Source organism: Talaromyces rugulosus, chromosome V, assembly GCF_013368755.1.
Source record: "Talaromyces rugulosus chromosome V, complete sequence".
Classification (NCBI taxonomy): Eukaryota; Fungi; Ascomycota; class Eurotiomycetes; order Eurotiales; family Trichocomaceae; genus Talaromyces; species Talaromyces rugulosus.
Genome location: NC_049565.1, coordinates 2,698,372 through 2,721,498, shown reverse-complemented (window position 1 = coordinate 2,721,498; position 23,127 = coordinate 2,698,372). Strand labels below are relative to the sequence as shown.

General features: G+C 48.4%; 7 protein-coding genes across 7 annotated transcripts; 4 read left to right on the top strand and 3 right to left on the bottom strand.

Annotated features, from left to right (window-relative positions):
- Nucleotides 1-124: 124 nt before the first annotated feature.
- Nucleotides 125-3,247, bottom strand: TRUGW13939_09498 (uncharacterized protein; the record flags this gene model as incomplete). The annotated part of the gene is made up of 2 exons (XM_035492620.1): nt 125-841; nt 899-3,247. The coding sequence occupies 2 exons, from the start codon at nt 3,245-3,247 to the stop codon at nt 125-127; spliced, it is 3,066 nt and encodes a 1,021-aa protein (XP_035348513.1).
- A 469-nt stretch (nt 3,248-3,716) lies between these two features.
- TRUGW13939_09497 (uncharacterized protein) lies at nt 3,717-5,259 on the top strand (the record flags this gene model as incomplete). Its single annotated transcript, XM_035492619.1, has 6 exons — nt 3,717-3,806; nt 3,885-3,950; nt 4,050-4,136; nt 4,195-4,317; nt 4,388-5,107; nt 5,188-5,259. 6 exons carry the CDS (start codon nt 3,717-3,719, stop codon nt 5,257-5,259), a joined length of 1,158 nt encoding a protein of 385 aa, XP_035348512.1.
- Nucleotides 5,260-5,678: 419 nt separating this feature from the next.
- On the bottom strand, nt 5,679-6,760 carry TRUGW13939_09496 (uncharacterized protein; the record flags this gene model as incomplete). Its single annotated transcript, XM_035492618.1, has 4 exons — nt 5,679-6,034; nt 6,093-6,279; nt 6,349-6,494; nt 6,565-6,760. The coding sequence occupies 4 exons, from the start codon at nt 6,758-6,760 to the stop codon at nt 5,679-5,681; spliced, it is 885 nt and encodes a 294-aa protein (XP_035348511.1).
- A 300-nt stretch (nt 6,761-7,060) lies between these two features.
- TRUGW13939_09495 (uncharacterized protein) lies at nt 7,061-9,987 on the top strand (the record flags this gene model as incomplete). The annotated part of the gene is made up of 2 exons (XM_035492617.1): nt 7,061-7,181; nt 7,244-9,987. The coding sequence occupies 2 exons, from the start codon at nt 7,061-7,063 to the stop codon at nt 9,985-9,987; spliced, it is 2,865 nt and encodes a 954-aa protein (XP_035348510.1).
- Nucleotides 9,988-10,175: 188 nt separating this feature from the next.
- TRUGW13939_09494 (uncharacterized protein) lies at nt 10,176-13,226 on the bottom strand (the record flags this gene model as incomplete). The annotated part of the gene is made up of 7 exons (XM_035492616.1): nt 10,176-11,068; nt 11,140-11,778; nt 11,837-12,060; nt 12,115-12,350; nt 12,409-12,667; nt 12,737-12,836; nt 12,917-13,226. The coding sequence occupies 7 exons, from the start codon at nt 13,224-13,226 to the stop codon at nt 10,176-10,178; spliced, it is 2,661 nt and encodes an 886-aa protein (XP_035348509.1).
- A 1,002-nt stretch (nt 13,227-14,228) lies between these two features.
- On the top strand, nt 14,229-17,943 carry TRUGW13939_09493 (uncharacterized protein; the record flags this gene model as incomplete). Its single annotated transcript, XM_035492615.1, has 8 exons — nt 14,229-14,428; nt 14,478-14,628; nt 14,684-15,223; nt 15,291-15,910; nt 15,962-16,164; nt 16,214-16,686; nt 16,736-16,893; nt 16,944-17,943. 8 exons carry the CDS (start codon nt 14,229-14,231, stop codon nt 17,941-17,943), a joined length of 3,345 nt encoding a protein of 1,114 aa, XP_035348508.1.
- Nucleotides 17,944-19,145: 1,202 nt separating this feature from the next.
- TRUGW13939_09492 (uncharacterized protein) lies at nt 19,146-22,975 on the top strand (the record flags this gene model as incomplete). The annotated part of the gene is made up of 8 exons (XM_035492614.1): nt 19,146-19,319; nt 19,392-19,471; nt 19,531-19,806; nt 19,885-20,675; nt 20,742-20,872; nt 21,365-21,884; nt 21,978-22,102; nt 22,157-22,975. The coding sequence occupies 8 exons, from the start codon at nt 19,146-19,148 to the stop codon at nt 22,973-22,975; spliced, it is 2,916 nt and encodes a 971-aa protein (XP_035348507.1).
- Between the last annotated feature and the right edge of the window lie 152 nt (nt 22,976-23,127).

Below are 23,127 nucleotides of genomic sequence, written 5' to 3'. Positions count from 1 at the left end.
GGATTTCTTTTGATTGATTGTTTATATGATACCCTTTGAAAATTACTATTTTTTTTAACCATTTCTGTCATTGCGCGAGATACAGCGTATTCACAAGTCATTCGACAATATATATTCATGACACTCATGCACTTCCCTTTGAACCACCACCCGTCGGCCTCATTTTTCGAAAGCACGTAAACTCGCCCTTTGTTCGTTCGCGTAATCTCTTCAAGATACCTCGCATTTCTCCAAGTTCTGCCTGCAGCTTGGTACGCGCTTCGTTGTTTGTCCGCCGATCCAACTCTAGGTAAATCTGACTTTGAATCTGCGATGCCTCCTCCGTGACGTATTGCGACATGGTTTGCGCTATAAACTCAGTGTCTAGTGTCGCCTGCATCAGTGCCGCCAGGCTGTATTTTGAGCGGGATTGAAACGCTGTCAGAAGCGACGTGGAGATTTTGGTGACGAGGTGGTTGAGAACTCCCGTCAACAGCGGATGTGCGACAGAAGATGGCGCAGTCGAGGAGATAGGGATTGTAGTAGTAATTTCCGTATGCACTAGGACCAGCGCGAGCATTGTGCTGTACACATATGGCCGAACTTGGTCGGGTCGGTTGGTTGTGGGCTCCCAATCCGCCGACTTGATGCCATTTTTAATGGTCGCGTCGAGGGCCACGATGGTCGGCGTAGTATAGGACTGGAACAGCCTGTCGTCAATCTGACCAAGAACATCGCGAATTGTCTTGGCTTCGTCGGTCAATTTGACCGAGAAAGCCGTCTCAAAGTTGGATATCAGTTGAGGAACAAAGTCGGTCTGAAACGCTTTGAGATTGGAAAGCGTGAGGAGCATTCGGATATTCTGTATTCAGATCAATATTTACCCGTGGCGACAAGAAAGAAAAAAAAAAAAACTTACCCTGTTTTTAGCATCAATACTCTCGCTTGTTGCCATAATAGGCGCGCTATCCATGCTTTTCGTTGCGTTACTGGGCTCAGCGAGAATCCACGAATCCTCCTCATTTGACACGACCGGTCGCTCTGCATTTTCCACCAAGCCACTCAGCGCCTTGTAGACACTGGTGACAAACTGAGTCCGCACCATTTGCAATATTTTGGCTGGTGGTGGCGTCACAACGTCGACAGAGCCAGCCTTGCTCATCGCTTCCGAGATATACAGTATCTTCTGCATGCCTGCCAGCACGGTGCTCTCAAAAGCAACAAAGAGCCCCGGCATGGTGGTCAGTTCTCGCCTTTCGGGATCGCGAGTCCAATCCTCTAGCATCTTGCAGTTTTCCGCATCCCTGTTCCAAGTTGCACACGCCACCCGTACAGATCTTTCGCGGGCGACGCTGACAAGGCTTTTGAGTTGGTCATGCGAACTGCTTCCGGTCGTTATTGGAGACAGGGCAGCCATTTCACTGGCCGCAGTGCCAATAAGAACTAAGAATTTACTGAGATAGTGAACTCCACTCAACGAGTTGGAGTACGGCGGCCAAAATGCGTACTCCTCTCCTACCTCTCCGCGAACGGGCGAAGGCGGGGGCATGTTCTTGGGGTCGAGTTTGAAACGCGATTCGGTCGGTGTGATATGATTGAAAGGAGTGCCGGGGGTTTGAGGAGCGGGCGAGAAGAGGAGCGAGACATCCTCGATGGGAGGTTCCGTGAACAGGGCGAGTACATTTTGTCGAATCAAATCGACAAGCTCGACGATGCCTTCTTGAAGCTCTCTCACACCGTCGCTAGGCAGCCGATGGTGCTTGCGACTCTCCCCTTCAAACCCAGCAGGAAGCATTTTCTGTTTACTACCATTGATGAACGATTGCGCGGTCTCCCAGAACTCAATAATTTCGCCTAGTAACCCGGTCTGAACAGACAAGAGTTTCGTCAAAAAGGCATGAATACATTCCCACAGCTCTATAGTTTGTTCTGTATCGATTTTATCTTTTGGGTCTGCTCCTTCACGCAACGATGCCCGGAGCAACGCTGTCATAACTTGGGGGCGTGGTTTTTCGTTAGCGGCTAGTCGACGCCGTAGGACCTCAATCTCAACAATTGAGCGTTCGCAAAAAGCCGTAAGTTTTGTTTTGAGTAGTTGGTAACTACTGATAAGCCACACCCATACGGGGTTGTCTTCGACACCCAGTTCTAGGAGGGCCCCGATCAATTCCATATGTTCTTCCACAGGTCCTGCTGCCGTCAGATGGGAAGACGGCGTATGCACATTGCTCAAGCGGCGCCATAGGTCACGTTTGAATGCATCAACTTGCTGTTGTACATCAGTCCACATCCGCCCCGTGCCTATCATGGTGTGACTTTCGGCATCGGTCAACTCTCTCTTTTCCGTGGCGGCACGGTCGGTAATCGATCTGGCTTCATTGGTGAGGGTTTTGGCTCGGCGGTATTCTTCAAAGATTCGATCAAAGTCCTGTTGCTTGATCGCCTTTGAAATGTTGCCTCCAATTTCAAACACTGAGCGATTCCGCTCCACATTGCTCACAACTGCATATAGATCCTGCTCACGCTCTCGACCACTCAGAGCAGGTCCCCACAGCTCTTCGGCCTTGACCGATGCTTCGACCAAAGGAGCCCGGATACCTTTTACACCGTACTCGCTTTCCTTGACGAGCGCGGTTTTATTCGCGGATTGGCTTGCTTGGGGTGGCGGAGCATTTCCAACAAGTGAATAGCGATACTGTCCACTTGCACGGTGTGACGGAGGGCGAGATTTCGCGGCGCCATGATATCTCATCTCTGTGTAGACACTGTCTATGGTTGCCTTGGCACGTACGAAACGTTCAAAATTGGCTTCGACAAGCTCCTTCAGCGAAGCTGATTTCTGGTCGATTGAGCGTGACAGGAACTGGAGGCCTTCGATAAGGTCCTCGGCGGATGCATTCTGATGCGCCTGAGACAAGAACAGGGCGGGCGAGAAGGATGTCGAGGATAGTAGAAACCGGTTTCGTAAACGCATGTCATCGTCGACAGGTATGCCTCGCTTCTTGAGAATGTACATCACACTGTCAGAGGACCCCAACGGATCGGATTCATCTTTCTTTGCGACATTATCTCCTGCTCGAGATGAGCCTCCTGCTAAGCTTGAGGTGCGTCCCAGGGCCGAGTATCGTGTGGATCTTCGTTTCGCGTTGGCGCCTGCTGAGTACTGCTCGCTTTCGGACACATCGCTCTCGTCCAACTCGGCGGGCCAGGTCTCGGGGAAGGCGGTTTGTATACCATAATGGTTGGCGACATCAATGTCCTCGGCCATCTTGCGCAGCGTCTATGAGATGGATGCCACGAGTTGACTCTTTGGGGAGAAGGATCCACGGACTCGCGGAGGCACCAGTCACAGTCAAACTGGCACTGCGCGGCTATTCTCCAATTGGAGGAGAGCCGGTCCACAGTCAGACGCCAAACAAAAGTAATTCAGGTCGAATAATACGCAGCGGATGCTAAGTCGCATTCGCACCGCAAAGCCGAGTGCTTGATGTCACCCTGTGGATGGTTGCCGATGGAAAGCTCCGAAACGCGGAAGTTAAGGCAAGAGGTGGTGCCGGACCGTCCACCACAAGCAACGGGAATCGGATCTTGCTTGGACTAGCTGGATAAACTCTTTCACTCCTACCACCTTTCACCTTTTATTTTGCCTCTCTCTATCCACGCAACGCCTTAGCACCCGTGTGAAAATTACAGAGGTGGGATTTTGGTATAGACATTTCTCTTCGATTCATTTCACAATGATCTCCGCGCGTGCTTTCGTTGCGCCTTCGCGCCAATGCTTGCGGGGCTTGCGAGTCGCTCCCACCCAAGCATCCCCATTTTCACAGGTTTGCTCGCCCCCGGGCTACGCCGGAAAGAAATTTCTATATCTCAATGGCAGGTCTCTGACAATTATCTTTCTATAGTTTCGCGGATATGCCGCCGCTGCCAAGGGCAAAGTCGGCGCGTTCAAGGGAACCAAGGGCCCTGATGTAAACCACCCTGTCGCATATTCCGTTTTCCCCGTTGATTCCGCCAATTTCGCAGTCACGTCGCGTCTGGAAGACATGAACTAAATATAATTGGGATAGGGCAACTACACAGTGACTCTCATTGAGGGTGACGGAATTGGGCCCGAGATCTCTCAGTCCATCAAGGATATCTTCTCCGCCGCAAAGGTATGGGAAACATGGCTAGTTGGAAGACGAAGCGCAGCAAGAGCTTACCTCGTTTTAGGTTCCTATCAAGTGGGAGCCCGTTGATGTTACGCCAATTCTGAAGGACGGACGCACCACAATCCCCGAGTACGCTATCAATAGTGTCCGCAAGAACTACGTTGCTCTGAAGGGCCCCCTCGCTGTTCGTTGACCCTTTTCACGATTGCAGTTGAAGCGATACTTATATATAAATGTTTTTTTTTTTTTCACAGACTCCCATTGGCAAGGGACACGTTTCTCTCAACCTTACTCTTCGCCGTACCTTCAACCTCTTCGCTAACCTTCGTCCTTGCCGCTCCGTTGCCGGATACAAGACCCCATACGACAACGTCGACACTGTCTTGATTCGTGAGAACACTGAGGGTGAATACTCTGGTATCGAGCACGTTGTTGTTGATGGCGTTGTCCAGAGCATCAAGCTTATTACACGCGAGGCATCCGAACGTGTTCTCCGCTTCGCTTTCCAACATGCTGAGGCTTCTGGCAAGAACAAGGTCCGTGTTGTGCACAAGGCTACTATTATGAAGATGTCCGATGGTCTTTTCCTCAACACTGCCCGGGAAGTTGCCAAGGAGTTCCCGAATATCGAGTTTGATGCCGAGCTCCTCGACAACACCTGCTTGAAGATGGTCACTGACCCCACGCCATACAACGACAAAGTCCTTGTCATGCCCAACTTGTACGGTGACATTCTCTCGGACATGTGCGCCGGTCTCATTGGCGGTCTCGGTCTTACACCGTCCGGAAACATTGGTGACGAGTGCTCTATCTTCGAAGCTGTGCACGGTTCTGCTCCGGACATTGCCGGCAAGGCCCTTGCTAACCCCACTGCGCTCTTGCTCAGCAGTATCATGATGCTGCAGCACATGGGCCTCAACGAGTACGCTACTCGTATCCAGAAGGCCGCCTTTGACACCCTGGCTGAGGGCAAGGTAAGCATATCTTTTTTTTGGATTTTTCAAACTATTTCCCCGCTATTTATCTAACATACTGATTTTCTTCTTCTCGTTAGACCCTCACCGGTGACCTTGGTGGATCTTCCAAGACCCACGAATATGCCGGAGCTATCATCAAACGCCTATAAACAAAAAGTTACCGACCTGAATCCCGACCACTTTGTATTATTTACCACTTATATCCGACCTCTTGAACTGCAAACCTTCTTCTCAACTGCTTGTGAAATAGCAGCCATGAGACATGATTTCTCTACTTGTACTTAGATGGCTGGTATACCTGAGATAGATCACAATTAGTTTTTTATGTTTCATTGAGATCACATGCAAATGATTAGACATTTCTTGGCATCACTTGGTCTGTAGCTCTATAGCTGCAGGGATGCGCAATGACGGTAGGCGGGTTTGAAATAATTGCACGGTATTAGACGTTGAACATTTGAAAGCTAAGAAGAGGTATTTTTTGTTTTAGCCACTGACCGACCCTATACATATGCGCCAAGCTTCTTCTATATCTTATCATACATAAAGACACCCGTAAAATAACCAATCAACGCCGCCTTCCAGTGCGCCTCGTTGTAGCGCCGGCTGCTGTATTTGCACCTTTCTTGTCCTTTTTGTTAGATTTTGTCGTCTGAGTGCGAGTGTTGCGTGCTGCTGGGGAGCTGGGAGTCTCTGCGTCTTGTTCCTCTTCCTCGTTGTCCTCCCCACCGTCCGTATTCTCATCACCTTCTTCGTCGTCGCCTTCGTTGGCATCCGCGTCTTCCATTTCCTCGTCCTCGCTGGCATGGCTTGGCGATGGCTTCTCGACTTCTACTTGTAATCTCGTCGTGCGCGTACCGCGGGTGGATGATCGTGTTGATTTGCCTCGACGGCCTCGTGACGGTGCGGGGGATGAGTTGGGTTCTGGACACGGAGGTTTTAGCTGTATTGTACGAAAAAGAAATGGACTTAGTAGTCTTACCATCGGTATCGGCGACTGTACTGCCTCTCCTAGACTCCGGGTGTGTAGACGTGTCGGCCGATTCTGATCGTCGGGATGCCAGCCGTCTGGCAAACATCATTTCACCGTATTCGTGGTCGGGCAGTTCAAAAGGACAGTACTCAGACTCATCCGACTCTTCAGCGTCCGGTGTAATGACTGAATCTTCCTAGAAGTCATAAATTTTATAAGTTTCCGAGAAAATAAAAATATATCTCCATTCGTCCCCGGCACATACCATTTCGTCAAGTGCAGAAAGATTATAGAGCGAATCGAGTTTTTTCCATATCCCTGGGATGCGCGTATGCTCTTCATTCACTGGCGCATAACCCTGGCTCTTCATATATTCAGAAATGGCGATCATTCGAAAATGTTTGTGTATTCCTGTGCCAAAGAGAAAACTACTGGTTAGTTTTACAAAGCCGATAAGCAGACACATGAGGATGCGACGAACCAACAGGCTTCCATCTGACCAGGCCCTTTAGCAGCGCAGTTTCTTGCTCATCTGTCCACGGGTCATTGACCAAGTCGTATTCCGTATCTGACTTTTGCGCGCTGTCTCTTGCGCTGGCTGTCGAAGCCGACTGCTTTGAGTCCTCTGGTTGCGGCGTGTCGGGAGCTGCGCGTCTTTGCTTCTTCCTAGGAGGCATTATGGCTGACAGTTTGGATGATTTATGCCGTTGTGTTGGGATGTGCCGAGCACCAATGTCACTTTTTTTTTTTGCGTTGTTCTGAGAATGTGAGCTGGTGAACTTGCGAGATGGAGTTCTGCGACTCTCAACGCGGAATTGGAGGGCGGAATAAGCGGTGGTCCGTGCATCGCTACAGCCCAATCGGAACGGGCTGCAGCATCGCGGCTTCCCAAGTTTCAACTGACGCGCATCGCGTGGCCGCAGCCAGGACTCTATACCTGATTGACGGCGGCATGTCTGCTGTGCTGCTCTTGAAAGATGGATCTGGAGGATGACATCGACGACCCGTTCAAGGTCAAGGATCTGTGGCAGCCGTCGAGGTTTGCACTTCCTGCACTGGAGCCCCTCGAACCGGTACCATTGGAATATACCCCTCCTGGTCTGTTTATCCTCTTTCGTCCTTTGATTTCTGGACGGCCAATGCTGATATACAACATGCAGAACTCCCGAAAAGCATATTCGATAGCCCTCTTCATGTATTCGACAATAATGACTCGCTTCTGTACCAACTCAATGTCTTTGGCACCGATCACACCGAGCACTCTACATCGGATCCCGAGCCTTGCGACGACGAATCCTTGGAAGCCACGACCAACGATACCGCAGAATCAGAATCGCCTTTGCTGGAGTTAGATAATATATGGGTGCTAGAGTCTCTGCAGAGCTCCTCAACTTGTCAACCCAATCTCGAGTCGTGGGATTCATTTCTGGACGAAAATTTCCAAGAGCCGGCATCTGCCTACTTGAGTGAGTTTGGCAATAAAGGCTTTGACGCGGCATTGTCACATCAGGCGACTGTGAATGGACTTGAAAATGCTGGTCGTCTACTTCGCCCTTCTGTCTTCCTGAACTCGCTGTTTCGTCTCGGATTGGGATGGAACTCTATACTTTTCCATTACAATGAGCAAGATAGGATTTTTGAAAAAAGCATACGTGATATTCGCATCACCGGTATTGGACTTATGACGCTGGATGGCATGTTAAGGGATATTTTGAAGTGCGGAACAGACATGCAAAGAATCCGAAGATTTGTACGAAAGAATCCATCACTTGCCGAACAACCATCTGTTCTCACCGGCTTGGCGAGCGCGGCATCTGTCTTGATTTACAGCCTTGAAAAACAGTTGACAAAACATATAAACCCCGATATTTCCTTGATCCAGATTCAGTCCCTGTTCCGAAATTGTGGTGATTTGGTGAGCACACTTGCTGAAATAATCACTGCGGTTGAAGGGTCAGGAAACGAAAGTGACATCATCTCAATTCTTCTGGACAAATGCGAAAATAATGAGCAAAGATTCCCTTGGATGGCCGACATTTTGCATGAGATTCTGCAAAAGTGCATCAAACCGTGGCTGACCCTGGTGGAGTCGTGGATTGGACTACGCAGCGAGAAGCTTCTATTAGCTGAAGAGCATACTACGAGGAAGAGATTTGTTGAGTGGCAAGGATTTAGTCCTGCGGTAGAAGACTATATCTATCACTCCGAAATGATGCCGTCATCCTTACCAACCGAGCAGGCACATCTGATTTTCGAAACCGGAAAAGCACTTCGCTTGCTTAAACAGAACCAACCAGATCACCCTATCTCAAAAGACGATGTTGTCGAGAAGTCTCAACCACCTAGTTTCTCCTGTGCTTTTTCTTGGGCACATATAGAGCAGATTCAACAAAAGGCGGCTGATTACGAAAGTCGACTCCGCCAAGAAATTCTTAGGTATCACAATGGTGACCACTCAATCTCTCGGCCTGTTACACAATCTGGTGAGATGCATCTTGCTGGGGACGAGACAGGTGAAACGAGTAGATTTAATGAGTTTGAACTCATCGATCTCGACAATGAACCGCAGACGAGTGGAATATTGGCAAGCAATTCATATATGGAAGCCGACAAATTGTATAAACACGCCGAAGAGAGCGATTTACTGAATCCAGACTCTGCCAACTTTGCTGAGACAGCCTTTGGACCTCCTCTTGGGTCAGTCCTGTATCTTTCGCTAGCCCCGATTTTGGCAGTGCAAGCGGAACTTATTGATTTTTCATGCCTTCACCTTCTCTTCAAGCGGCACAAGTTACGGCGTCACCTGAATTTACAATGGCGATTTCAACTTTTGGGTGATGGCATATTCGCTTCTCGCCTATCTCACTCCTTGTTTGATCCGGAGTTGACGAGTGGCGAACGAAAATCCGGGGTGGCCCGTGGAGGGTTCCACACAGGTTTACGGCTTGGGAGTCGAGATACATGGCCCCCAGCAAGTTCCGAATTGCGCCTTGTTCTCATGGGACTGTTGACCGAATGCCATGCTGCAATTGAGAATGAAACAGCATTGTCCATTCAGCCAGATGCAAAAGAAAGAGAACTTCCAGGAGGCCTCAGTTTCTCTATTCGCGAATTGAGCGGTGCAGAACTTATCAAGTGCAAGGATCCAAATGCAATTGAAGCATTGGATTTCCTTCGTTTACAATATAAACCTCCCGAAATTCTTGAAAGTGTCATCACAACGCAATCACTAGAAAAATACGATCGTTTGTTCAAACACTTGCTACGACTGATAAGAATGGTATCTGTCACCAATAGCCTCATCCGGGATTCCACTGCCCGGACCTCTCTATCAGGTGACGCGCACAACGTCTTCCAAAAGTTCCGAGTCGACTCGCAACATTTCATCGGCGCCCTAAACGACTATTTCTTCCAAATTGGAATCGGGACTAATTGGGGTCGCTTCGAAAACACCCTCTCCAAAATCGAATCCTGCCTCGACAAGGGCGACATTGACGAAACAATCGAAATCGCCGGCTCCCTACACCGTTTGCGACAATACCACGATGCCGTTCTCGACCAAATCCTATTCTCACTGTTTCTGAGCAAGCGCCATGAACAGGTAAATACACTACTAGAAGAGATTTTCGGCACGATTTTGGCATTTGCGCCGCTTTCGAGGTTTGATGGCAGTCATGGAATACGGAACCAAAACGAAAAGACGGTGCATCGATTGTATGCCACGTTCCGAAAGCAGGTGGGTGCGTTTGTGCGCTTTCTGCGAGGGTTGGATGGTGGCAAGATGTCTTCCTCCAAGTCGGCGAGTAGTCAATCTGGTGGTGGTAGCAGTGGCATGTCTGCGAAAGCTTCGTCGAGTATTTTTGAATATCTACTTGTGAGGCTGGATCTAAGGAAATATTATTAGATACATAGTTGTGCTTTCTAATAATTGATAACTCATCTATATTCAGAATTGTCTATAAATCATGAGCTCATCAAAATGGGGTTCATCTAAGGACATCAGCTATCCAGAAGCTGTCACATGTATGCAGTCTTATAAGTCCAGTGTCGTATACAACAATGCTAGTTTGAAACGCCTTGACCAAAATGTAATTAAAAGAAGACGAGATCATTTTCATCCCATCCCTGTGCCAACAGAATCTGCTTTGCAGAACTCTCCATCGCCGGTGGTCCGCAAATCAGCGCCAAGCTCTGTTCACTCGGTGCTGCGTATTGTTTGAGCAGGTCCTCTGATATACGACCTGTCAAGCCCTTCCAATCCTTGGAAGGTTTTGTCAAGGTATGCACAATTTTGCAGCGCGGGTCTCCCGTAGAGGTAAATGCGTCGAGCTCCTCTCGACATAAAATGTCCTCTTCCAGTCTATTACCATCGAGAACGACGCATTCTGTTGGGTCTGTGGGGTCCTGGATCACTCCTCGCAGGACTTGGAAAATAGGTGTGATGCCACTTCCGCCGCAAATCATGCGGAATGACTTCACGATTCGCTCTTTGTCGTTCAATAGGACGCGGCCGTTGCCAACGTAGGTCAACTTTCCAATTGGTCCTTTAATGTCGACTTTGTCGCCAATAGCCAGTTTGTCAAGGGCCATGGTCATCTTGCCACCTTTGGAGGTCTCGGTTTGGAAATAGATCTTGATAAGTATATCAAGAGTGCCTATTTGATTTGTTTGCGAGATAGGGGTGTATGAGCGGATAATGGATTCGGAAGAGGCGTCTTTCAGTTTCACCATCAAATGCTGGCCTGTAGGAAGACCAAGGCTCTGAGACTCGTGTTCCAGTTTGAATGTGAAGATGCGAGTGTCCCATGAAACCGACTTTTTCACGCACAGCTCAGCCTTCTTCCACACTTTTGGTTGAAGGAATTTCTCATCTGGGCTTTGCGAAGTAGAAGAATTTTGCGAGTCATTTTTTAAAAATTCCCTGGCTTTCTCATCAAGAGTCCCAATGTGGTAGTCGGGCATCATCGCTTTGGCCGTTTCACTGTCTAAACGCTCAAGTCAGCACAGATTCCTTGGTAAAAAAAAAAATTAAAATCAAATAAACTATTCAACTTACGAATAGCAAGAAATTCTTCTGATGCATCTGTGGCAGCTGCTGATATGATGCTTTGGGCACCACCAGGATGGCCCTCCAAGAACTTCGTCCCATCATAAACCTCTCCATTCACGACAAACCAGGGCTCTGTAGGCAAATCGTGGGCCTTTAGTTCCTCGATGCTGATGCTTCGGTTGATGCCTTCTTTCTTCATGGAAATTTCTTCAGTAGGCTTTTGATTTTCGGCCGCAGAGTCAACATCATCACTCGGTTTTTCACCCCAGTTGCCATTTGCCAGGTCTCCTCCGGCCTTTTTAACCCGCTCCATCCAGCCACCGGGCATAAGAGCGGGCTGCGTTGGGTGCTCAAACCGAAGCACATCATCTCCTTCTTTGATGATTGCAACCCTGAACCAGGGATTATTCATCATTCCCAGAACAGACCAATACATGTCTCGCGGTTGGATATTGAGAGATTCATCCATAGCTCGAATCAATATTGCGTCACTCTCCTTCAAATCGGCGATAGCAATGTCGAGGTTCCAGAAACACCAGCAGAAAGATGCCTCGCGCCAATACATGTCTACCCGGCCGCCAAATAAATTTGATTCGAAATTACGATATTTATCTTCCGGGTAGTCTATGTTTGCCAGTCGCCAGGCTACATGATGATATTAGTTCACGCGCTGATGCTGTTCCGGTGGGGCTTCATGACTTACATCGGCCTTTGTCTAGTGAAATCTCTACTTGATTGATGCGTCTTCCACCTCCACCATAGGCATAACCTCTAACTGGGTATGTAGCACCAGCGGTAGACAAACGTAGTTCTTCATCATGTTGTGGATATGCAGCGGCTGAATTCACATTTAAATCATATATAGCGTATCGGTCATCGGTCCACCATTTAGGCTCCTGGGCCGATTGTTCAGGAGTGATCATCGTTCTGGGCTGATTAGGAAATTTACACAAAAGGTGAAAATGGCAGGGGTACACTCACGGTAAAACTCGATTGTCATAAATATGATACCAATTATCACTCGGCTTGTCGGTGATAATCAGTTTTTTCAGCCACTTCACACTTCGTCCGCCGATCTGTCCAGGCACTACCGCTCGCAATGGGCGGCCATGATCCGGAGTAAGACTCTCGCCGTTCATTTTATGAGCCAGCATAATTCCTCGGTTAACGTCCAGAACCCAGTTCAGTTTGACCGACGTTCCATAATATCCGTTTGGCTATTGGGAAAACGAGATAAGAATTTTAAATGGAAATGTATTTGAAGATGGGCCATACCAGTTTATCAGCCCCTTCCATACAAACAAACTTTGCTTTTCTCAAAGGTTTCGCTCGTTTTATAATATCAGCCATCATTGGACCCGTGAAGAGCGCAGTGGAAACACCGGCAGCGCCCCAGGAGAATCCCTTGGATTTCCGAACTTGGTTCTGCTCCTTGCGCCTGTTCCCAGCGCAAACCATAGTGACAGGAGCAGTAATTTGATCAAATTCTGATAGGACCTGTTTGAAACTTAAAACGATGGGGTTTTCAACTAGCCTGTGTGAGAGTATCAACTGTTAGTACACATTGAAATCCATGTAATGGAATTTCAAACACGCTACTCACCCTTCTATACTGATGTCCCACGACGGAATGTCCTCGTCGCGCACTTCAGGCACTGGGCCGTGGTTCCGAACATAAAATAGCTCGGGAGGTGTCAAAAACCCTGGGAGCAACAACAAAATTAGGATTAGCCTCTATTTTCCGGATGTCATAATCAAAGTGTGATGGAATGGCAACTCTTACCTTCATTAAAGAGGGCTGTCAGCGGCGGTTCAACATTAAAAGGATGCACGCCAGTCAGTCTAATCAGTCGTGGATCTCGTGGTACATGATGGTCCGGCGTATTCTTATCGATGCTTAGGACTTCTGTAGGAACCTTTGATGGCGGAGGTAGTGGGATATCGGGTAACGGCTCGGCCTTGACTGGTGTATTGGTATTCCCATCTTCTTCGATCTCCGTGGTTGTGATCAAAGGTGATATAGTTGGATACAGCTTGTTTTCATTACTGAGTAAGCGCTCATACTTGGTGATACTCTGAGTTATCGTGGCCATCTTCCGATATTGACTTGCGTTTAATCACCTGTGGTCGCAAAAACTATGTGAATGAAACATATGAGACGCAAAGTGAGATGTAAGAGAGGTAGTGCAGGACTAAAAAGATCGCATTGTACTATATTTTGACTATGAAATCATTGCTCGAGTCCGTGCTGACGAGAGTACATTACAGCCGTTGGCCATTCCGGAACAAAAATAGTATACCTGATAGACAACTCATGCCTAGATGCCAGTCTCCGCGGGAAATATCCACATCGGAGGGCTATCGTAAGGATTGCTATTATTCGCTGTCATAATTCGCTGGAATAATGCCCTGCGCCGTTATCCTCGCCAAGGATAACGAAAGGGGCAAGCGTCTCGAGGCGGTAAAGTGGGGAGAAGGTCTCCGGGGAGAAGCTGGAAAGTACAGCGCAGGTAGTAGTAATCGAAATTAGTCGTTCTATAACAGGCTGCAAAGACTGAAGTTCACGCACAATATTGTAAGACTTGCCGGATGTGGTAGCTGAGCGGGCCCGTGATTGGCCGAGCCCGTACCGTGGTGCAGATTCCTTATCTCCCGCTAATGAGAATGGGCTTCAGATCCACTGTTCCGCGGAGATCGCTTTTTGCACGAGCCACATTGATTGACATGATACTATTATTGAGTGATCGGTGTTATCTTCATGCTTCGTCGGCAGCTTCGGTAATGGGTGCGCAGGAGGCCAGCATGTATGGCATTGCCTATTGGTGATACAAGCTCCAAAGCAATAGACCTGGCCTGCTACAGACCTATCACAAGCCTGCGGATGCGTAGCTGTGCTTGGCGATATGCAATCGTAGAACCTTGATTTGCCAGGCCTGTATGGTAGAAGATGAAAAGGCGACTAAATCTTAATTGTGGTTGAACGAGTAGAGTGGGGGACTGGATGCAGTTATTGTCTTCCCAGTTTTCGAGTTCTTCCTGATTCTCTTCCTTTCATGTCACACACACAAAGCAGAGGTGAAGCACCAGACTTGAAGATGATGCAACTAGAGAAGCCAGTGGATGTGCCTCAGCCATCTACTCATGGCATTCTCTTGGAGAACACAAACGACTGTGGTCCTCAAATGAACCAGCATTTAAGTTCAATAGAGATGACGGCCTCGAAAAATGAGGAGCGGTTGAGCGGACGGAAGAGAATCGTCATTGTCGGGCTGGGGATGGTCGCAATATCTTTCATGTATAGAAATCCCCATGGTCGAGAGAGCCAATATGCTAATATGATCCAGTGAGAAAATAATGAAACATGATGCCGAACGACAACAATACGAACTGGTCGTCCTTGGTGAAGAACCCCATCTGGCGTATAACCGAGTTGGGCTGTCGACTTTCTTTGAACACCGCAAGGTTGAGGAATTGTATCTGAATCCTCAAGAGTGGGTGAGTTGACGATTAATTGCCCCAACCAGTTGGGTGCCATGCTGACCCGGAGCAGTACTCGTCGTTTGCAGATGGCTCACTGCGTTACCACCTCGACACCCGTGTCACAGACCTAGATCCGGTCAAGAAACAAGTGCATACTTCGACAGGTCACTGGATCTCCTATGACTTGCTCGTTTTGGCCACGGGCTCCGATGCCGTTCTGCCAGAACACACGCCTGGCTACAACGCAAAAGGCGTCTTTGTGTACAGGACGATTTCTGACCTGGAGAACCTGATCAACTTTGCAGCACACCACAAAGGCGAAACCGGCGTCACGGTCGGTGGCGGTCTGCTGGGCCTTGAGGCGGCCAAAGCCATGACAGATCTGGAAGAATTTGGCAGCGTGAAGCTGGTCGACAGGAACAAATACGTGCTTGCGAGGCAGTTGGATGCGGACGCCGGCAACCTAGTCACCGAGAAGATTCGCGAGCTAGGACTCGATGTCATGCACCAGAAGAGAGTCGCACAGATCGAGACTGACGAAGAGAACAACGTGCGAGGAATCGTGTTTGAAGATGGCGAGAAGTTGGATTGCTGTTGTGTCTGTTTCGCGGTAGGTGGAGGTGGACTGGACTCTGTTGCGGAAGGAAATCACGAGGAAGGAGCTGACCGTGTCGCAGATTGGAGTGCGCCCGCGTGACGAGCTGGGAACCAAAGCCGACATCCAGTGCGCTTCACGAGGAGGCTTTGTTATCAACGAACTGCTTCAAACGTCGGTCCCAGATGTCTACGCTGTTGGTGAATGCGCCAGTTGGGAGAACCAGACTTTTGGGATCATCGCCCCAGGAATCGAGATGGCCGATGTGCTGGCCTTCAACCTCACGCACCCCGAAAACGAGATCAAACACTTCAATCGCCCTGACCTGAGCACCAAGCTCAAGCTGCTCGGTGTCGACGTAGCCAGCTTCGGCGACTTCTTCGCAGACAGAGACGGCCCTAAATTTTTGCCTGGCCGCCGTGCTTCTACGCAGAAAGTTATGGCATTTGATGCTTCTGGAACGCCTGCACACGACACACGAAAGGTGAAGGCATTGACCTACAAAGACCCCTTTGGGGCTGTTTACAAGAAGTATCTTTTCACATTGGATGGAAAATATCTACTGGGTGGAATGATGATCGGAGATACAAAGGACTACGCCAAATTGAATCAAATTGTGAAAGGCCAGAAGGAATTGGATGCTCCACCAAGTCAATTCATCCTAGGGGCCCAGAATGATGGAGAAGAAAATGCGGACGACCTGTAAGTTTCTGTTCCAAGGATTACATTTGGTTTGGTTACTGACTTGATTAGTGACGATGATACGCAGATCTGCTCTTGCCATAATACCTCTAAAGGCGACTTAGTCGAGAACATCAAGAATGGAAGCTGCACAACAATCGCACAAGTGAAATCTTGCACGAAAGCCGGAACAGGTTGTGGCGGCTGCATGCCATTAGTACAATCCATCTTCAACAAGACCATGCTTGACATGGGCCAAGAAGTCTCTAACCATTGTGAGTAATGCACTTTTGGTAAACTAAAACGACACTAATCTTTTTTTAGTGTGCTCTCATATCCCCTATTCAAGGGCAGACTTATACAACGTGGTTGCAATCAAGCAGTTGAAATCCTTCGATGATATTATGCAAGCTTGCGGCAAAAACCCTTATTCCCTGGGGTGCGAACTGTGCAAGCCGGCAATTGGCTCAATCCTGTCAAGTCTTTTCAACCCTCACCTTATGGACAAGCCGGTCCATGAACTTCAGGACACTAACGATAGGTTCCTCGCCAACATCCAACGGAACGGAACCTTTTCCGTTGTTCCCCGTGTCGCTGGAGGAGAAATCACAGCGGATAAGCTTATTGTTATTGGTCAGGTTGCGAAGAAATACAACTTATATTGCAAGATCACTGGTGGTCAGCGAATTGATATGTTTGGTGCGAAGAAGCAAGATCTTCTCGCCATCTGGACTGAGTTGGTGGAGGGAGGAATGGAGAGTGGTCATGCGTATGCGAAGTCACTTCGGACTGTCAAGGTATGTAAGAGTCTAAATCCCTCTATGCCTTTACTAACACGTCACAAAGAGTTGCGTTGGGACCACCTGGTGTCGATTTGGTGTAGGCGACAGTGTTGGTATGGCTGTTCGTATCGAAGAGCGGTACAAAAGTATTAGAGCACCTCACAAATTTAAAGGTGGCGTCTCTGGTTGCGTCCGAGAGTGTGCAGAAGCACAGAGCAAAGAGTAAGCCGCATGAAAATTTCAAACTCCCGGCAGAAACTGACTTTTAATAGCTTTGGTCTCATCGCTACAGACAAGGGCTTTAACATTTTCGTTGGAGGCAACGGAGGAGCTAAGCCCCGACATGCAGAGCTTCTAGCCAAGGACGTTCCACCAGAACAGGTTATCCCTATCCTGGATCGCTTTGTCATATTTTACATTCGAACGGCAGACAAGTTACAGCGCACGGCACGTTGGATGGAAAATCTCCCAGGCGGGCTCAAGTATCTACAAGAGGTTATTCTTGACGACAAACTAGGCATCTGTGCGGACATGGAACGGCAGATGGAAGAACTAGTCGAGAGTTACTATTGCGAATGGAAGGAGACGATCGAGAATCCAGAGAGGAGGAAATACTTTGAGCAATTCGGCAACACTTCGGAAACCGTTGAGACAGTGGAGGTTATCAAAGAGCGCGACCAAAGTCGACCAACTTATTGGCCTGAGGAATCGGCATCTGAAGACTTCAAGGGCCATCAATGGACTACGACAACATGGCAACCAATTATCAAAGCTAGCCATTTCTCAGAAAGCAAGCCGCAAATCTCTTCGACGAATATCAAACGCGGCGATACGCAGCTGGCTATTTTCAAGATCAAGGGGAAATACTACGCAACGCAGCAGATGTGCCCCCACAAACGCGCATTTGTACTTTCAGATGGTCTGATCGGTGATGATGACGCTGGCAAGTTTTGGGTGTCGTGTCCGTATCATAAACGGAACTTCGACCTCAATGGCGAACAAGCCGGTCGATGTTCAAACGACGACGCTATGAACATTGCCACTTTCCCAGTCGAGGAACGTGAGGACGGTTGGGTTTATTTAAAGCTGCCGCCAATTGATGAGCTGGATTCTATTCTTGGTACCGAGAAGTGGAAGGTCAAGAAAAGTGAATCGACGGACCCCTTTGATAAAGTGGACAAGATTTACAAAGGAGGGAAGGGGAAAAAGTTGCAAGACTTCAAAACCAAGATTGCACAGGTCCCTGCTGGAGGAAATGGTATCGATTGGTGATTCAAATGTTTGATATTGAATGACACGAAATGATGATTTTGTTTTTTCTTTAGTAATAATTAGACCGAAGATATCAATTGACATGGTTTGCTTTTTCATGTTAAGAATTGGTTATACCAGTGTAAAGCTGGTTCACGCGCAATTTTAAACTTATATATATCTCCAGCAACAATAAAAATATACGAATAATAAATAACTAGTATGAATAGTTCCCAAATCAATCTAACAAAAGGTGTCTCGAGTATAGGGCTACATGAATCACGTGACTTCTGAACCAGAAATTCCCTTATCAGTGGATCCTCTCTAGTTCAACTCCGTCTCCACCACGATATCAGTACGCTTCAGAAGAAAATTATTAATCGCGAATAGTTTTGGGCTGATTTCCAATTCCCGGAGAATTGTTCCGCGGGACGTCTTTTTTTAAACGTGCTGTCATTATTGTTGCCACGAAAGAACTGAAAGGACTCATTCCTCATTGTTCCGGCCGGAAAAGGCAACAGGCGCTTAGACCAAGGCTAGATACCACCCATCACAGTCCATCCAATGGCGTTTTGTATGGTTATCACCTACTACTCTGATCTCTCGACACGCTCTCTTTCGGTAATGCGTCAGATCCGTTTCGAGTCTTTAGATGGGCAAATAGGGATTTCGTTTTCTGGGCGCCCTTGTCGCCCTCCCACGCGCTCCTAGGACTTTCTTTCAGGTTAACCTGCACATGCCTTATCAGCATAGCCAGCCTCCAATCCGGGGGCCCCTTGGCTACTTGGCTCCTCGTGGGCTCACCCAGTGTTTTCTTAACGCTGAGCCTAAGATGCCCGCGGAAATGCTTTCTCCTTGATAAAAGATAGAATGTTGATCGTTCCGGGCCAATTACAAGGCTCAAACACCAACGTCTATCGTCCCTGGGCATGGGGAATTTAACCCACGCACGATTCCTATACTTTTCCTGTCGATTATTACAGCGGATCGTCAATACTGCCAGGCCCAGGCTGATATGACATCAAACTCCGCGGGACACAACCACCGTTGCTCTACATATAGCATGAGATTATTCCTATCTGAGGGTAGGATTCATTCACAGACAGAGACAGAATCGAATACTTGGAACTGAGGCTGGATACTCAGAAAAGACTATTGAACTTCTCAAGTCCTACTCTCGCACATCTCTATAGCGCCTTATATTGCCTACTAGCAACGGCATAATGACCAACAACGCTTTTACCCGCCTTTATGCGGCTCCTGAGGTCAACCCTCTGACATACAAGGCATTGTCCGTGCCTATTTTCAACCCGTTCAATCAATATGGACGGGTGTTTTTATTTTCCTGGCTTGGCTTCTTCGTGGCCTTTTTGTCATGGTTCGCTTTTCCACCCTTGGTGAGTTTGACCCCGCGAAGTTTCGTGAAAACAACCGAAGATTTCTCACCGTGCTGACCCCTTGCTTGACAGCTGACCGACACCATTAAAAAAGACCTGAACATGACACAGGCGGATGTTGCCAACTCCAATATTGTAGCCCTTTCGGCAACGTACGTTGAATGAAAATTTGAAACACGACAAGGTTGAATACTCATGTGTGTTGATTTAGTTTGCTTGTACGATTTATATCCGGACCCCTGTGCGATCGATTTGGCCCTCGCTTGGTGTTTATTGGGTTGTTGCTCTCCGGCTCCATTCCAACTGCTATGGCCGGTTTGGTTACTACTCCCTCTGGCCTGATCGCGCTTCGATTCTTTGTTGGTATTCTTGGCGCCAGTTTTGTTCCGTGCCAGGTGTGGACGACGGGGTTTTTCGATAAGAGTGTTGTTGGCTCTGCTAATGCGTTGACCGCTGGCTTGGGAAATGCTGGAGGTGGTGTCACATAGTAAGGACTTTCCTTTTATCGTGCTCATTTGGCGAGCCTTTCTTGGTTTTTTTTTGCCCTTTGCTAATTGATCTGTAGCTTTGCAATTCCAGCAGTCTACAACTCCCTCGTGGCCCGCGGCCTTACTGAGCACAAGGCATGGAGGGTCACGTATATCGTGCCATTTATTATCATTGTCGCAATAGCACTCTGTATGATGTTCACTTGTCCGGATACACCAACAGGCAAATGGTCGGAGCGACACTTGAATGGCGTAGATACGCCACTTACTATGGGGAAGCCAGAGCTCGGCTCTCCTGAGATAATCCCCTCTGGCATGGCCACCCCGAATTCAATCCTAAAGGCAGATGCAAAGGTCCAAGGCACCCCGGACCCGGAGTCACAGATTGACAGCTCCAAGGGACAGGTCTTGCAAGAACTTGTAGTAGCACCTACCTGGCGCGAGACGATGCAAGTGATGCTCAGCCTTCCGACGCTGTCCCTTGCCATGCTGTATGCCTGCACGTTTGGAGTCGAACTCGCATTAGATGCTGTACTGGGTAGCTACTACGCGCACAATTTTCCTTCGCTGGGCCAGACAAAGTCGGGTGAATGGGCAGCCATGTTTGGTTTGTTGAATGTGGTCTTTCGTCCTCTGGGAGGATATGTTTCGGACATCATCTACCGCCGCACCAATTCGCTCTGGGGTAAGAAAATCTGGCTGTCGTTTTTGAGCGTCGTGACTGGGGCGTTTTTGCTTGCAATTGGCTTGTCTGACCCAAAGAGTGAATCTACCATGTTTGGACTGGTGGCTGGCATGTCGTTCTTCCTTGAAGCTGCCAACGGGGCGAACTTTGCCCTCGTACCCCATGTGTACCCTTTTGCAAATGGTAAGTTACTTGATCTCCTATCCATGTCAGAATCGATGAAACACGATTGCTAACTGTTACTTACAGGGATCGTGTCCGGTATTGTCGGTGCGTCTGGTAATTTAGGCGGTATAATCTTCAACATCATTCTCCGGTACAATGGCACGCGATATGATCGATCAATCTGGATAATGGGTGTCATCTGCATAGTAGTTGGCGTACTCCAATCATGGATTCGGCCGGCGCCCAAGAGTGCATAATGTATCTGGCAGCGATATAAATAAAAGATTCTTAATGAAAACGTCTCTTTTTTTCCCTCTTCATACTTGAATTAGATACAAAGTGACGTGGAGCTAAGCTAAATCTGGCAAGGCACATCAAAACAGCCTCCACTCCGTGATTGGCCACGGCCCACGCGTCAGATCTTATGCGGGGAAACAACATTGAACAATTCACATGCTTTTGTAAATTATCCCTCTGATTCAAATGAACTTGACCCGTCATCCCAGCCAAGCGGAACCCCCCGGAGCAGAAGCGTAAGACAAATGACAGGCGACAATGATAATGCAGGCGCCGGAAATCCGAGGTCGAGGGTGTTCCGCCCGTGTCTGACTTGTCGTCGCCGAAAGATCAGTGTTCGTGTTAACTGCTCTTTTTCATTCTTTTTCGGCTTGGATTTTGAATGAAACTGACCGTGCAAGTTCGTCTAGTGCGACAAGACCAAGCCAGTCTGCAAAAGATGTAGCCAGACCGGATACCAGTGCGAGGGCTATGGCGAAGAGCGGAGTTTCGTCTATGTCATCCCCACCAGAACACCTCAGTCTCACAATTCCGATGGGAAAACAACAGAGGAAAATCTAAAACAAGTCACGCTCAAGTCGTCCCGGCAGCTTCCCCAGCCGCAGCCTACCAACTCAATTAATTCGAGCGCTGCCAATCGAGTCCAGGTTCTGTCCTATTTTCTCGACCATTATCTTCCGAGTCGGCCGGCTAACCAGCGGGAAAGCCAGACGGCTTTAACTTGGATCAGGAGTCTTCCGGCGAGTCTTGGGAAATGGAATTATTTGGATATGGCATTGTCGGCATTGTCTCTGGCCTATATTGGAGACATGCATCAGAACCAATCGGTTCTTCGACAGGGGGAGCGTTGTTACGACTCGGCTTTGATGCGTATGAGGGCTCGTCTATCTCAGAATTCGGTCGATGAGGGGGTGCTTGCAGCTTGTATGTGTATGTCGATATACGAGGTAGGTTGGATCCCTTTGGGTCTCTGAGCTCATCGTGCTAATGCCAGTGTCAACCCGAAGCTGTTTCATACTACAGACGGAGGTACACAAGGATGGATGTTTCATGTAAAAGGCGCTTGCTGGCTGCTAAAGCTTCGAGGGCCGCCGTCGGAAAAGTCGCCTCTTGACATGAATCTTTACCGTCGAATTCGAGCTGCAGCGGTAAGAACCCGAGTCCTGCTCGCTCTGGTCTGATGACTGAGTGTTTTGTGGTAGCTGTGGGACTCTTATGGAAGTGGCAAACCGACATTCCTTGCCAAACCCGAATGGCGTGGCCTGTCGGACGCGCCATATGACCGATTACTTGACATCCTAGTTCGTCTGCCTTCATTGCTGGCCAAAGCGGACCAGATCGAATCGACTACGGGTCCTGAAAGTCTTGACATGTCGACTGCCCAGAGACTCCTTAAAAAATGCCATGCACTGCGAGACGAGCTAATTTTCTGGTATGCAGAATTTCAATCCACGGAAGCAAGCCCTCTATTTTACCTAGAGCCGGAAGAGCAACATCCGTACCTTGAACCGGGCTCGGATTTGCAGGATGTATTCCCAGAAAGCGTCACGTTCCAAAACACTTACATAGCTCAGATACTACTTCTATACTGGTACGGCGAAGTGGTGGTGCACTGCGTGATGTCGCATATGCAGAAATATATCCGAGAAGGGCTTCAAAATACTGCAGTCAAGAGCGAGGATACAGCAGCATCAGCATCACAGCAGGAGAGTTCTCATGATGCCATAGCCAACGTCGAAGCAGTTGGTGATTATTTTGCTTCCAAAGTTTGCCAAGCAATGGCAGGCTGTGGACGGAATTCTCTCCAAGGCTACGGATTTCAGATCGCAATGGTCCCGTTATGGGCTGCTCAACAATTCTTCTTGACACGCTCGACGCGCAAGTACATTTGGTGCCAGACAGTTCTCGTGAATTTTAGCACGAAAGGGTTTGTTCTGGCACAGTCATTGGGATCTTTACCGCTGAGGCAATATCCGGGAAGATATGTCGAAACAGTTTCCTCAGCTGATGAAATTGTCTAATAATATATCAACTATCTGTTTCAACCTACAACTAACTAGTATGGTTGTTACACTCGATGCGATGTCTGAATGTAGGCAAATACGATTGTTAATAGACAAGTTCCATTGGAAAACTGGATACAACAAATTGAACGGTAAGGCCCCCATAAGAA